This window comes from Hoplias malabaricus, chromosome 11 (assembly GCF_029633855.1).
Source record: "Hoplias malabaricus isolate fHopMal1 chromosome 11, fHopMal1.hap1, whole genome shotgun sequence".
In the NCBI taxonomy this organism is placed as follows: domain Eukaryota; kingdom Metazoa; phylum Chordata; class Actinopteri; order Characiformes; family Erythrinidae; genus Hoplias; species Hoplias malabaricus.
In genome coordinates, this window is record NC_089810.1 from 20,056,255 (window position 1) to 20,068,658 (window position 12,404).

General features: G+C 36.6%; 1 protein-coding gene across 1 annotated transcript in view; it reads right to left on the minus strand.

The window, feature by feature from the left end:
- Positions 1-12,404, minus strand: part of mical3a (microtubule associated monooxygenase, calponin and LIM domain containing 3a) — a 101,362-nt gene that overhangs the window by 20,548 nt on the left and 68,410 nt on the right. The window contains exons 20-26 of the mRNA XM_066685122.1: positions 11,254-11,440; positions 10,603-10,697; positions 9,769-9,859; positions 6,913-7,108; positions 5,544-5,776; positions 2,795-2,947; positions 1,241-1,303 (exon numbers count right to left, since the gene is read on the minus strand). Coding sequence (XP_066541219.1) covers positions 1,241-1,303; positions 2,795-2,947; positions 5,544-5,776; positions 6,913-7,108; positions 9,769-9,859; positions 10,603-10,697; positions 11,254-11,440 — 1,018 coding nt within the window. The remainder of the gene's footprint in view (positions 1-1,240; positions 1,304-2,794; positions 2,948-5,543; positions 5,777-6,912; positions 7,109-9,768; positions 9,860-10,602; positions 10,698-11,253; positions 11,441-12,404) is intronic.

The following is a 12,404-nucleotide window of genomic DNA, read 5'->3' on the forward strand; positions in this document are numbered from 1 at the left end:
GGCATGTCAACTACATAAATAATACTTCCAAAGTGAAAGATAAATAAGTACGAACAAACAATCAGCACATGAGACAAGACAAATAAAAGCATTTCATGTCAGTGATATTAATGGTTAGCCTAGGCACATGCTCATATCCATTCACACATGGGCAAATGGATGAGGCTTGGTTTCAGCAACTGGGGAGAGGTAGTCAAAAAGATGTTAATGAAAGTGAAAACAAGACAAATGCCCCTTCCACAGACATGAGTAAAAATGATAAATAATAAGTAATAAATAAATAATGTATATATATATATATATATATATATATATATATATATATATATATATATATATATAAAAATGTTTCCTGTTAAGGAGGTAAATTAATAAATAATAAGAATAATTATACACACACACATATATATATATATATGAAAATACATCTCCCTAGAGAAGCGACAAGTGTTCATGCTTTTAAGATCCCATCATGAAGCATTAAAAGGGTTTTTTTTTTTTATCATTCCAATATGACCTCCCTGATACTTCCAATATGTAAAGTGTCACTTTTCACTGAAGTGGCTACAAATAAGAGGAGAAAAATACACAGGGCACACAGGACATTTTATGAAAACAGCTTAATGTTGTATCTGGCAAGGCACTATACTTCAGTGGTCCATTTGAGTCCTTGTAGAGATTTAAATTGTGGAAACAGCACAGCTTTAAAGCTACATTTCAGATCCCCCCTGCACAATCTTAAAGAGGTTTTGCTCATTTTGTGACCCTGTTTTATCCAGCTGTGTGCCAGCCTTTACCACAGCTTCAAAATGTTTAAAGTCTTCCTTAAACAAACTCAAAATGTGATGCTTTCAATAATAAACTTTTTTGATAGTTTCTGTATAAGCTTAACCCTTTAACAAGTTTTCAAAGCTCTGTAAGTGAACTCAAGAAGATCTATTATTAACACTTAATTTCAGTGTCTATATTGTGTTTCAATGTCTATATACTGAATTGAAAGTGTTAGCCAAGCATTTTCTTAACCTAGTTAATGGCAAAATAAACATGCTTAGTCACATGGTTCCAGCATGCAGTAGTGTGTCAAGTTAAATAAGCTTTAACATGCAGTCGGTGTATTCCATCAGCATGTGGATACATCAGTGGCATTGGTTCCAGCATCTAAACATGCTCCATGTGTGTGTATGTATATATGTGTGTGAGATAAAGGGCAAAAACTGTTTTGCTCTATTTTCGTTACTACCTCCAGACACAGAGTCCAGCCAGGCCCTGACAGCCTCTTGACGCGCAGAAGGATGGGAAGGGGCTAAAATAATTTGATGAACAAGCACATGTAAAACACAAATGTAAACATAATATAGGACAGATGTGGGGGGACAGAATGGTAAGTCAATGTGGTTTGAGGTTGGCGTTTGCTTTTGAAACATTCCAACCAACCCATCAACTTTAGTGACAATATGACAAAGTAAAACAATCATTATTAATGAAGAAAGTATTTAAATAAAATAAATCAAACAGAATTAAAATATTACACACACACAAAAGCAAAACATGGTGACAAACATAATAAAATATTTAATCACAATTCAAAAGTTTGGAATCACCATTTCCAAAAATACTAAATGAATTATTTGATGATGAAAAAAATCTCTAACTCACCCTCTATTTTATATATATATAGTGCTAGACCTGTAATGGGGTATTGTTTCAACTAATGTGTACAAAGACACACTGATTTAAGAAATTACCAAAATGAGGATGAACATTTCATATCTCACATTTCTCATAAAAATGAGAAAGCTGTAAAACACTGAGGAGGAGGTTACAGTAAAGCAGAAACATTGAAGAAGTTCATTTATGCTGGAATTCATGTAAATAGATAATTACAGTAGTGTGAAACGATTAGTCACACAGATTGAACGCATGCAAATGATGCTATTTTAAATCTAGCCTACATTATCAAGGACAATGCCATAAAGGTACACTAGGCAATTCATTTTTTCAAACTAATATTAATAAATTGCGGTGGTACGAGAGGTAATATGAGGTACGAGATTATAAAATAGTTATTTTAAATCAGCACATGTTCCGACTGAGAAATTGTGCTGAATAAATGCACTCTGGACTAGAAAGGCTTTCATTGTGGTTGTGATTTGCTTGCTTGGCAGGATGCCTTAGATGTTGCCTCGACTAATGCAATCCTTCACTGGTTGGGACTTCTGGCACTGGGACTTCTGTTTTGTTCAAATAATTACAATTTAAATCTCATTTGAAATACTAGTCAGAAAAAGTGGCATTGAGTTATTTTTCCCCAAATATTTCAGCCCTTAATTAGTACATTTTGTAACATAACATAATTATGTCATAGTCTTTAAAAAATTCAATACTGAATAACATCAGAAATACTGAATTCCAAACTTTTGACTGTACTGTAAGAACATATAACAAAAAAAGCAAAACAGGCAATAATAAGCTCATGTAGACAACATAAAACTGTTCATAGGGGATAAGAAGCATATTAGTGTGGAGTGACAACAACTTAAATACAAACAGTGTGACAAACAGCAAAAAAATAAACAACCAAAGACAGCACTGTAGACATCATTAGGAACAAGCAGCTTATTAGTGTGGATGAGGAGGGAGTTGAAATATATACTCGAACATTCACAGCCAGACATAGTCACGTAAGAGGCTGTTACAGATTGCTTTTGTTCTCTTTTTGTTTTGGTGTGAGATACCAGTCCACCCCATGAGTAGACAGCAGTGGGCAGGCAGGATTCCTCCAAGGATGGGTTACCTGTGCTGGATGCAGGTTCGGTGGTCTGGCCTGGGAGTGAGGGCAGAGAAGCCGAGGCAGAGGGGTCTTCCTTGACCCCTTCCACCTTTGTGTCCATCTGAACGAGCAGAGGGTCTTCAGGCTGCAGGATTTGCTGTATCTGCAGGTTCCTTGCTGTGCGGTTGGAGTGGCATGGTTTAGATTTTGTGGGATATTTGAATGATGTAAAATATCAACATGGATGTCACAGAAGACATAAGATGGACCATAAATGGAAAGGACCATGTGTTCCAGTGAAGAAAACAGCCAAAAACAAGTAGAAAAAAGCATGACACACAAAGGACCAAAAAGGGACAGACAGAAATAATGAAGAGAGAAGGAGAGAAAAAGACAAATGACACTTCAGAATAGATTTCAAGAGCTATGAAAACAAACTTAACAGCATGCAGTGACATGAAAAATAAAGAGTTTGTTTCCTGTTAAGGAGGTAAATTCACCATTGGCAAAAAGAAAGGTTAATCACTTGCTCAACTTGTATTCACACTCCTGTCTTCCAATTAAAATTGTAGTGTTGCATTGCAATAAATATTCAGATTTTTGGAACAAATAAAAAAACACTGCAGGCATGCTTAAGAAAGTTGTTAGATAACACAGTTATATATAATCTGATGAATGTACTCCTTGGGTACACAACTGTGCTGAAAACAAAATGGAAAAGAAGCTCTAACTCCATTTCTGACAAAACTTTATCTACAGTGAATAAGTCTTTCAATTATTGTAATGTAAAAATGGCTGTAATTAGGGCTGCATAATACAGATTAGACACCACTTGTTGCAAATATATTGCTACATATTACAATCGTAATATGGCTTGCAAAATGTGAATAGCTATGGATGTATAATGATTTTGGAATTGCATCAGTATTGGCTGATATCTGCATCGATATTGTAACACAGAAAAACAGCATGTTAAGGATAGATACTAGATGATTGTGCTTAGATATACCATTGTAAATTTCTATTTTAAAAAATAATAAAATAAATAAACATATTAATTAATTAATCCTACCACATCGTTAATGAAGTGACCCATACATTTTGCTACAATTATTAACCCCAAAATAGGAGCTACATGAGTATTATGTGCATATTTCTACAAAATCAGTACTGAAAATATCAAAATAACGATATCCCAAAAATATATTGTGCAGCCCTAGTTTTAATATGGGGTCAGTAAACGTGAATGCCCAAAATCCTCAAAAATGTCAAAAACAAGCTAAAAACAGAGGTTAGGAAACACAGCTTTTCTCCAACCAGTAATGATGTTAAAAATTCCAATGAATATACAGGCCAAACGCATCCACAGGCAGAGCTACCTTTAAATGTACCCGTATCCTCTTCATCAGTAAGGTTCTCCAGCCATACAGCTGACTGGAGCTCCCTCTCCCAAGGGCAATACTCTCCCTCTGACAGCCCACAAAATTACCCCAACACCCACACAGAGAGAGAGAGAGAGAGAGAGACAGACAGACACACACACACACACACACACACACACGCACACACACACACAAACACACGCAGTAGGGCAGGAAAGACAGGTGATCCAAACACACATGGGGTGGATGATAAATCATCCAGTCCATACACCCATACACACACACACACACACACACACACAGAGTAGGGAATGGAGAGGATAAGGAGAAAGGGAGAATTGAAGATGATGATGTTTCCAAAGAACAGGATGATAGACACTGATCAGACACTTATAAGTTCCCATTGTATAAATATCACATTAATAATAATAATAATAACAACATTTTAAAGAGAAATTTGGGTGACTTCCTTTTTAAATTTGTATAAGATCACTAAAAGAATGTCAAAAAGATTTGATTTGAAATTCACTGGTCTAGAGAAACCTTGAAGAAATAGTGAACAGAGAAGGGTTTACAGTGGTGGTGACAGGGTTCATATGTGTGAAGCAATTAATGCCTCCTAATGCAATCAAAAAAGTTATTATGGAAAAAATAGCTGAGAATACAATGCTGGAGGTAGATGGTTTTAAGGTATTGTGGTGACCTTCGTAAAATTGATGGTGTGTTAAGGTAATGTAACAACTGTTAACCATGTCTTTCTCTAGTGCCTCTTTCACACCAAGAGTTTTTACTAGGACACTAGGAGGATAAAGTCTGGGTAAAATCTGGTACAGATGGTCGCATTCACAGGCACAGCTCCACCTGGCAAATGCCGGAACATTTTTGGATTGTCGTGCATGTGTGAAGGGGGCAGACAATGCAGCATTTCATATTAAATTACTAATTTGAAACTAATGGGAGAGTTTCAGTGAAAGGGTGTCAGAAAATATATGAGGAGGCATTTGCAGATGACATCTGGTAGAAAATGCAAAACCCACTTTCTGATTCAGCACCTCCAAAACAAACTATTTAGCATAATTACTTCCTTACATCTGCATTATCTGTTATTTGGCTTATTTTCTGTGATTTAAAAACACTGCTGCTTTTTGTACTTACGTCAGACAAAGACAGATGCAGAGTACACAAAGATAATGAGGTGAACAGGGCATTATGAAAAAAGGAAGGGAAAAAAACACAAATACAGTACTTCCTCTCTTTGTTTTAGGATTAGCTGCCTACTATGTTGTCAGGCAGCTTCCATCTGCTTCCCTTTTGCCATGCACAACTGCACTTTTACACCACTAGTCTAAACCATGAAAGTTGTAATACATAAAAAAATAATAAAAATGTACCATCACTGGATTCTTCTTCCTCTTCTTCCTCATATTCCTCTTCATCTTCTTCATCTTCCTCATCCTCTCCCTCCAGCTCTCCTTCCCTCTGTTCTGTGCTGGCTCCAGCATCGCTCCCACCCTTCAGTTTGGCATGGAGCTCCACTGCCTCTTTCCAGGGAACTCCTCCTAGATCAGAAGGTGCTGCTGGTACTACTTCTTCATCTTCTTCCTCCATGTCAGACTCTGAGCTACTGCAGATAGAAAAAGTGCACTGTTATGATCTTGGCTTGTTGCCAAAAACACACAAAAGCCGTGTCATTGATATTTTCACATTTCACAGCATAACATAGGTTTTTTTAATTTGATCTGTGACAGTAACCAGTGAACAACACAGGTCACAAAACACTTGGGATTGAGAAATAATTTACTTCAAAATATTTTTAGAGACTAACACTAAAAACATCTTTTCCTGTCAACATTGTGCTTTACATGAATGAGTGACATTGGAAAAGACACTCATCTTGCATACATTTTAATATGGTAGGGTGACCAGACGTCCTCTTTTACCCGGACATGTCCTCTTTTTTAGACTTAAAAAAAATGTCCGGCCGGAATTTCACAAACGTCCGGGATTTTGTTTTTCTAGAGCTTACATAGAACTTCGAGAAGCGTTTCATTCACAAACTAGTCCCGCCCTCCGCTACTTCATTTGGTTCGCTTGAGTGAGAAGGTACTAAAGGTCTTGTAGTGTAACCCCAACATAACAAAGAACACTGACTTCTTTCAAGCAACCACAAAGAAGCACGCTAACACAGGTCAGCAGGAGTCCTTGGAAAGTGCAAGTCACAGTCTTGACCAATATCCTCATGACAGTGTAAAAAGCTGTTCAGTCAGGCTTAGTGACATTGTCTTTCTGCTTGTACTTGTTACTGCACTGTGGATTTTTTATTTATTTTTTTTGTTCATGGATCTGAAACATTAATTTTTTTTAACGTACAGTTAATAAAGAAGTAAATGTTGTTCATTCAACGTTTTACATCTTATCAGCGATACAGAACACGTCTTTAACAAAAAGACGTAAAAAGTCTTTTTACTTACAAAAATCTGTAAGTATAGCAATATAAATACCTGGATTTATAGGCACTTATTTGGTAGTTAAGATAGATAGAGTTGGTATCAGTACTCTGTATCGGCAAATACTTGAACATGAAATATTGTCACCGGAAGGGAAAAAGTGGTATTGATGCATCCCTAGTTGCTATGCATAAGTGCATCTGTCAAAGGCCATAAATACAATGTATTGCATTTCAGTATGTGAGTGAGTTACAAGGCAGTTTCACATGTAAAAATAAGACTGAAACCCCTCTTCAGATACAACACATCATACCTGGAGCCTTCATCCACTCCTGTTCCTTTATCTAGCACACTGCTGAGGTTGTGTTCTGCTAGTGTCTCCTCAGGAACCTCCTCCAGGTCCTCTTCACGTTGCATTGACAGCCGGTAGTTCTCCAGCTCGATGCGCTCGGGGGTCCCTCTCAGACGCTTGGCCAGGCTGGGTTCAGCCAGCCCATTCACCTCCGGCACTGCAGGACACAGTGAGAAAGATGTAAGCGAAATTCTTAATCTGTAGATCAAAGGGCTGAGGTTTAGGTTTACAGACTTTACAGAAAACAAAGAGCACACCAAGCCATTAATTACAAACCTCTGGGTTCAGTCATCTTCAGGAGTTTCTACCAGTCTAATTTGAAATTGTGCAGGCTTAGCAGTTTTTTCTTTTGAACAATCAGGATATAAAGGGACGTGGGTAGATTGTGTCAAAGATGTATTAATAATGAAATCTTAAGAAACAACACCTTGAAATCGTGTATGCACATTATAAAATACTCTTCCACATTACACAAATTGTTAAGGGAGTGTGTGTGTGTGTTTGTTTGATTAAATATCCATATCTAAATGTTTAATTCATACTACCCCAGTCAGCATATTAACATAAGGGACAGTGTTCCACACAAACAGTCTAGCCAACACAAACAGACAAACACAAACTGAGTAATGTCTCATCAAATTTATTTATGCATATAACTTATGAGCCTACATTATGTTATGAATACCATAAATCTGATTATACTGTATTATCAAATATATTAATAAAATACATTAAGTTAGTACCTTGCCTTTTTCCCATCCAACAAAGCAACGTTTCATGAAAAAATTGATCTTATTTGGACTATATTGCATTTTGATGAATTTAGCTTTGAACATATGTGAGATGAATTAAAGCATGATAGTTCTACCCTAAGTTTTCAGGATTTCAAATTATATTCCTGCTATTTTAAGTGTTACCAGAAAAACAAAACCATCCCCCCAAAGAAAAAAATGTGAATGTGCAATAATGTGTAACTTATGAATTAATTATATAAAACATTGTAAAAGTATTATTTAAAAAATGTGTAGCTTATGTATTAATTATTAAAAAAAAAAAAGAAAGGAAAAGTGACGTATGTGAAAGTGCAGTGTTGGGGTGAAAAGTGTGAAAATAACATCAAAGTGACTGTGCAAAACAACAAAACCTGCCAACTATAAAACTACCTAAACAGGTTTTTACCTATAAATATATTATATGCTACATTTTTCTACCCTGAACCTAAGTGACCTGAGCTAAACAGACAATAGGAAAACATTCATCACAAGTTGTTCAACTGACCTATAAACTTTGTTTTGCACACTAATCAAAACATTCACTAAAACAACTAAGACACTGATCACTACTGACCTAGTAGAATGAATTCTTATAGTTTTTTAAAAACTAAAGTATTAAAAGTCTTTATCTGTATTACATTTTTCTTGTAATGTGAATCACATGACTAATGACAATGGGGTTAGTATGAAGGAAAGATTTAGAAATGCACAAACATGGACAAGACAGAGGGTGTGATGGGCTTCAGCTACAGACCAATCACAGGCACTGATGCAGGCACTAGCTGGGCAAGAGGCTGCTCTGATAGGAGAGGGGAAAGGTAAAGCTTACATAGTCATTCAATCACAGGCCCTGAAACAAGCACTATATTACTGGGCTTCACTGCTAGAAAATTACAGGTACAAAAACACAGGCACAATTACAGGCAGGAACTAGAGACAAGAGGAGTAAGAGAAAAAAGATTTCAGAAACAGGCAGCAAACGAACTACACAATGTTCACATTTTATGAGCAGAGAGTAGAAAGCATGTAGGCTATAAAATGCCAAACTGATCTTACTTTAATGCATCAATGTCACTGCTTTTCTGTCATCATCTCTATATCTCTATGTGTAAATTGATTTAAATTTAAAAAGTGAGCCTGTAGGGGTGTGCAAGATGACAACATATTTATTGCATTGTGATAACATTTCTAAGTATGTTTTGCATAGCATCCCAAACGGATACTGTAACATAATGCTGATATCTGATGTTTATAGGTAAAAACATCTACCCAGCTTATAATTACTTAACAAACATTCTATAGCAGTGATCCTGCGGTTTTTGAAGTCTGCTGGAACATGGGGAAAGATTTTTTAAAAAGCCTAGATCACTACATATTCTAGAAAATGTAATACACTGTTAAATATCAAATGAAATACTGGCTAAAACGAACATTTGCAAACCTCAATGTTTTTTAAGCAATTATTTATGGGTAAATATTTTATTTTAGTACTGTGCATCCCTAGATATATAAGACAGAAAGCTACAAACTGTGTAATATATTGTTCACAAAGACAAGCCCAGCTTAACTGAATTGAGTTGGCGCACAATGTTTGTTCAAATAAAACAATAAAACCTCTATTATTTAAAAAAGAAATATATATATATATATATATATATATATATATATATATGTTTTTTTTTTATTTTTTTATTTTTTGCTGCCCACTCTCCAACTACTCATTGTTTACTGCACACAACCAAGCAATTTAATAACAATTCATAAAATATAAAAGAAACATAACACTGGGTCCAACACTTGTAGCACTGGGAGCTTGTCTCAGAGGCTTTGGTGGAGCAGGGTGCATGCTAGAGGATATTGAGCAAAAGGTTGATAGTGAAGCAGGAGAAGATGTATATGCAGTAGGTGAGAAGGAAGGGGAAGTCTAAAGGGTTGTGTGCCACCTGGTGGCGAGTCCAGGACAGCGCGCGGCGCAGCGAACGCACAGAGCCCCTCACCCTGGGACATAGGCGCAGGACAGGGCTAAGAGAGGAAAGGCGGGTACCTGAGGGCCGGCGCTCCACAGGGGCCTGAGCGGCCATCACTCTGCCGGGAGCATCCACTGTGGTTGGAGTTACGGCTGGGGCCTGGGGCTCCTAGAGCACACAGAGAGGACAATTGAAATAGGCATATTTTATAGTCGAATGCAACAGTTAGTGAGCATCTGTCTGGGAAATCAAACCTTTATGATCTTTTTCTTCAGTAAATTATACTCAGATAAGAAAAAAAGCTATATTTGAGGAATACACACAAACAATCAGCCATAATATTAAAACAACCTCCTTTTTCTATACATCATCTGTCCATTTACTAAGTTCCATGGACCATATAGGTGAACCTGGTAGCTATACAATGAGAGACTGTAGTCCATCTGTTGCTCTGAACACTTCATTAACCCCCTTTCACCGTTTTTCAAAAGTAAGAACCCACACAGGTCCACCACAGAGCAAGTTTTAGATCATTCTCAGCGCTGCAGTGACACTGGCAACACACAAAACACACCACCAATATTGTCATAGTACCTATGAATTAGACACAGCAGCACTCCTGAGGTTGTAAAACAATGTTCCACTCACTGTCCACTCTATTAAACACATCTTCCTTGTTGCTCCACCTTGTTAGTGTAAAGTCAGAGATCGTACTTGAACTGCTCTTCAACAGTGGCCTCAAAGCTGAACATTTTTACCATTTTCTAACACAGACTGCAGTTTCTGAAAATGCTTCATTAAAAAGCTTAATATATATATTATGCTCTATTGCTTATCATTCCAATACATAATTGCAACACTTCTCAAACTGCTGAAACATCCTAGACACATTATTGGCAGGTGGTCGTTACCTTTACGTGAAGAGGAGCAGCAGCAGGAGCAGGCCTCTTCCTCTGGGCCTGTCCAGACAAGCGGTAACAGTAGTGCGGCTTACAGTAAAACTTCCCTAAAAGCACACACAAAAACACAAAAAATATATGATATATGATATACAAAAGTATATCAAATAATGTGCAATATTTTACACAAAGTCACAAAAGACAGCCCTATATATCTACTTTATACAAGCCCTCTTTGAATGCATATTTGCTTCATGGTCTGTGCCAAGTGAGAAGCCTCTAAACAGACTGGTCTTGAGGAGGGGCCAAGGAAATAAGCAGAAAAATAACTGCTCTGTTTGAGGCAACAATATGCCAGTGTATTGCAAGACAAAGGAAATTTTATACCATGAAACCAAGAATGAGAAGCTGAAATTATTTCTTCATAGCAATGCATTTTGCAGTCCAGCACACAATAGCGAGAGGATGTGCTGTGGTTTTGGCTTCTTATTATGGTATGAAAACTCTAAACTAAATCAATTATGAGGTGAAATGTACTGAATTTTTGCTTTCACTTGAGAATACTAATCTAACACTGAGATAATTACAGAGATATCTTACAAAGAACTGCAAAAGAGATTTAGCACAGATTATTTTTATTCTAGGGAGGTCACAATCACTTACCATCCTCAACATCGAAGGCATAAGAGGAGAGGCGCAGGGTGGTGCCGCAGTAGTCGCATTTAAAGCAGCTGCGATGGAAGAACTTTCCTTCCGCACTCAGACGTTCCATCACATACACACGCTTCCGGCAAAAGAAGCAAACATCACTGCCCCCAATGTTCTGAGGGAACTCCTTCCTTAATGAACCCTGCAAAAGAAAACAAAGTAAATACAACTGAACAAAAATGAACAAATCGACAAATAATATAATTACATGTAAGTATATGTGAACATTTAGGGAAAATGAGTTCTTTAACTCCACAGAGAGTGCACAATGATCTTTAACCAAGGTTAAACTTAGCATCTCCAAATACAGCAAACCTTCAGAGATAACAGTGCATGTTAACACATGATTAAATTACATGGTTTAAAGATCTCCCATACGATACATAAGTCATTCTCCAGTCGCTGTCCAATACCCCTTTTTATTTGTTCTGGGTAACAGGCAGTTGTAAGACTAATAACCTCTATTTTAACTGGTTCTAATGAAACAAAAAACAGTTTATTTTAAAAGTCTCTTTATACCACCGGTGTGTATGGGCTGAGCAAAACAAAAGATTCATGGAACAGTATATTTTTTTCTGACATCGCAAAAACAAATTCAAACAGGTCTTTTTGCAACTTTCCTTCCATATATGGACATTATGGAATCATGTGACTTCACGACTTGTGTAAAAGTTCTATTTATTTAATACACGTACATGTAGAACATGTAGTTCTATGTATTTAATAAACTGTTTACTGTGTGTGGTATTTATGGTGTATTTTGTATATTAATTTATGAATGATTTATTCATTTCTCAAGGTTTTATGTCTGCATTTAATGTCAACAAGAGAGTGTTTATTTCAAGTACACAAATGAAACCACTTTCTTTCAGGACCATGGTGCAACACAATGCAAGTGTAAATAATGCAATACCACAAATATGAAAAACATACAGTTATATATGAAGAACAGGACCAATAGACACAGACAGTGTAGCACTGACTACCACACAACACTGTAGTGAGAGGTACATGGAATGGAAACCTAATGTCATTTCTGAACACATAGAACCATGGACATAAATTGAACATTCATTACAGAGAGAGCACAGTTAGTACTTCAGTGA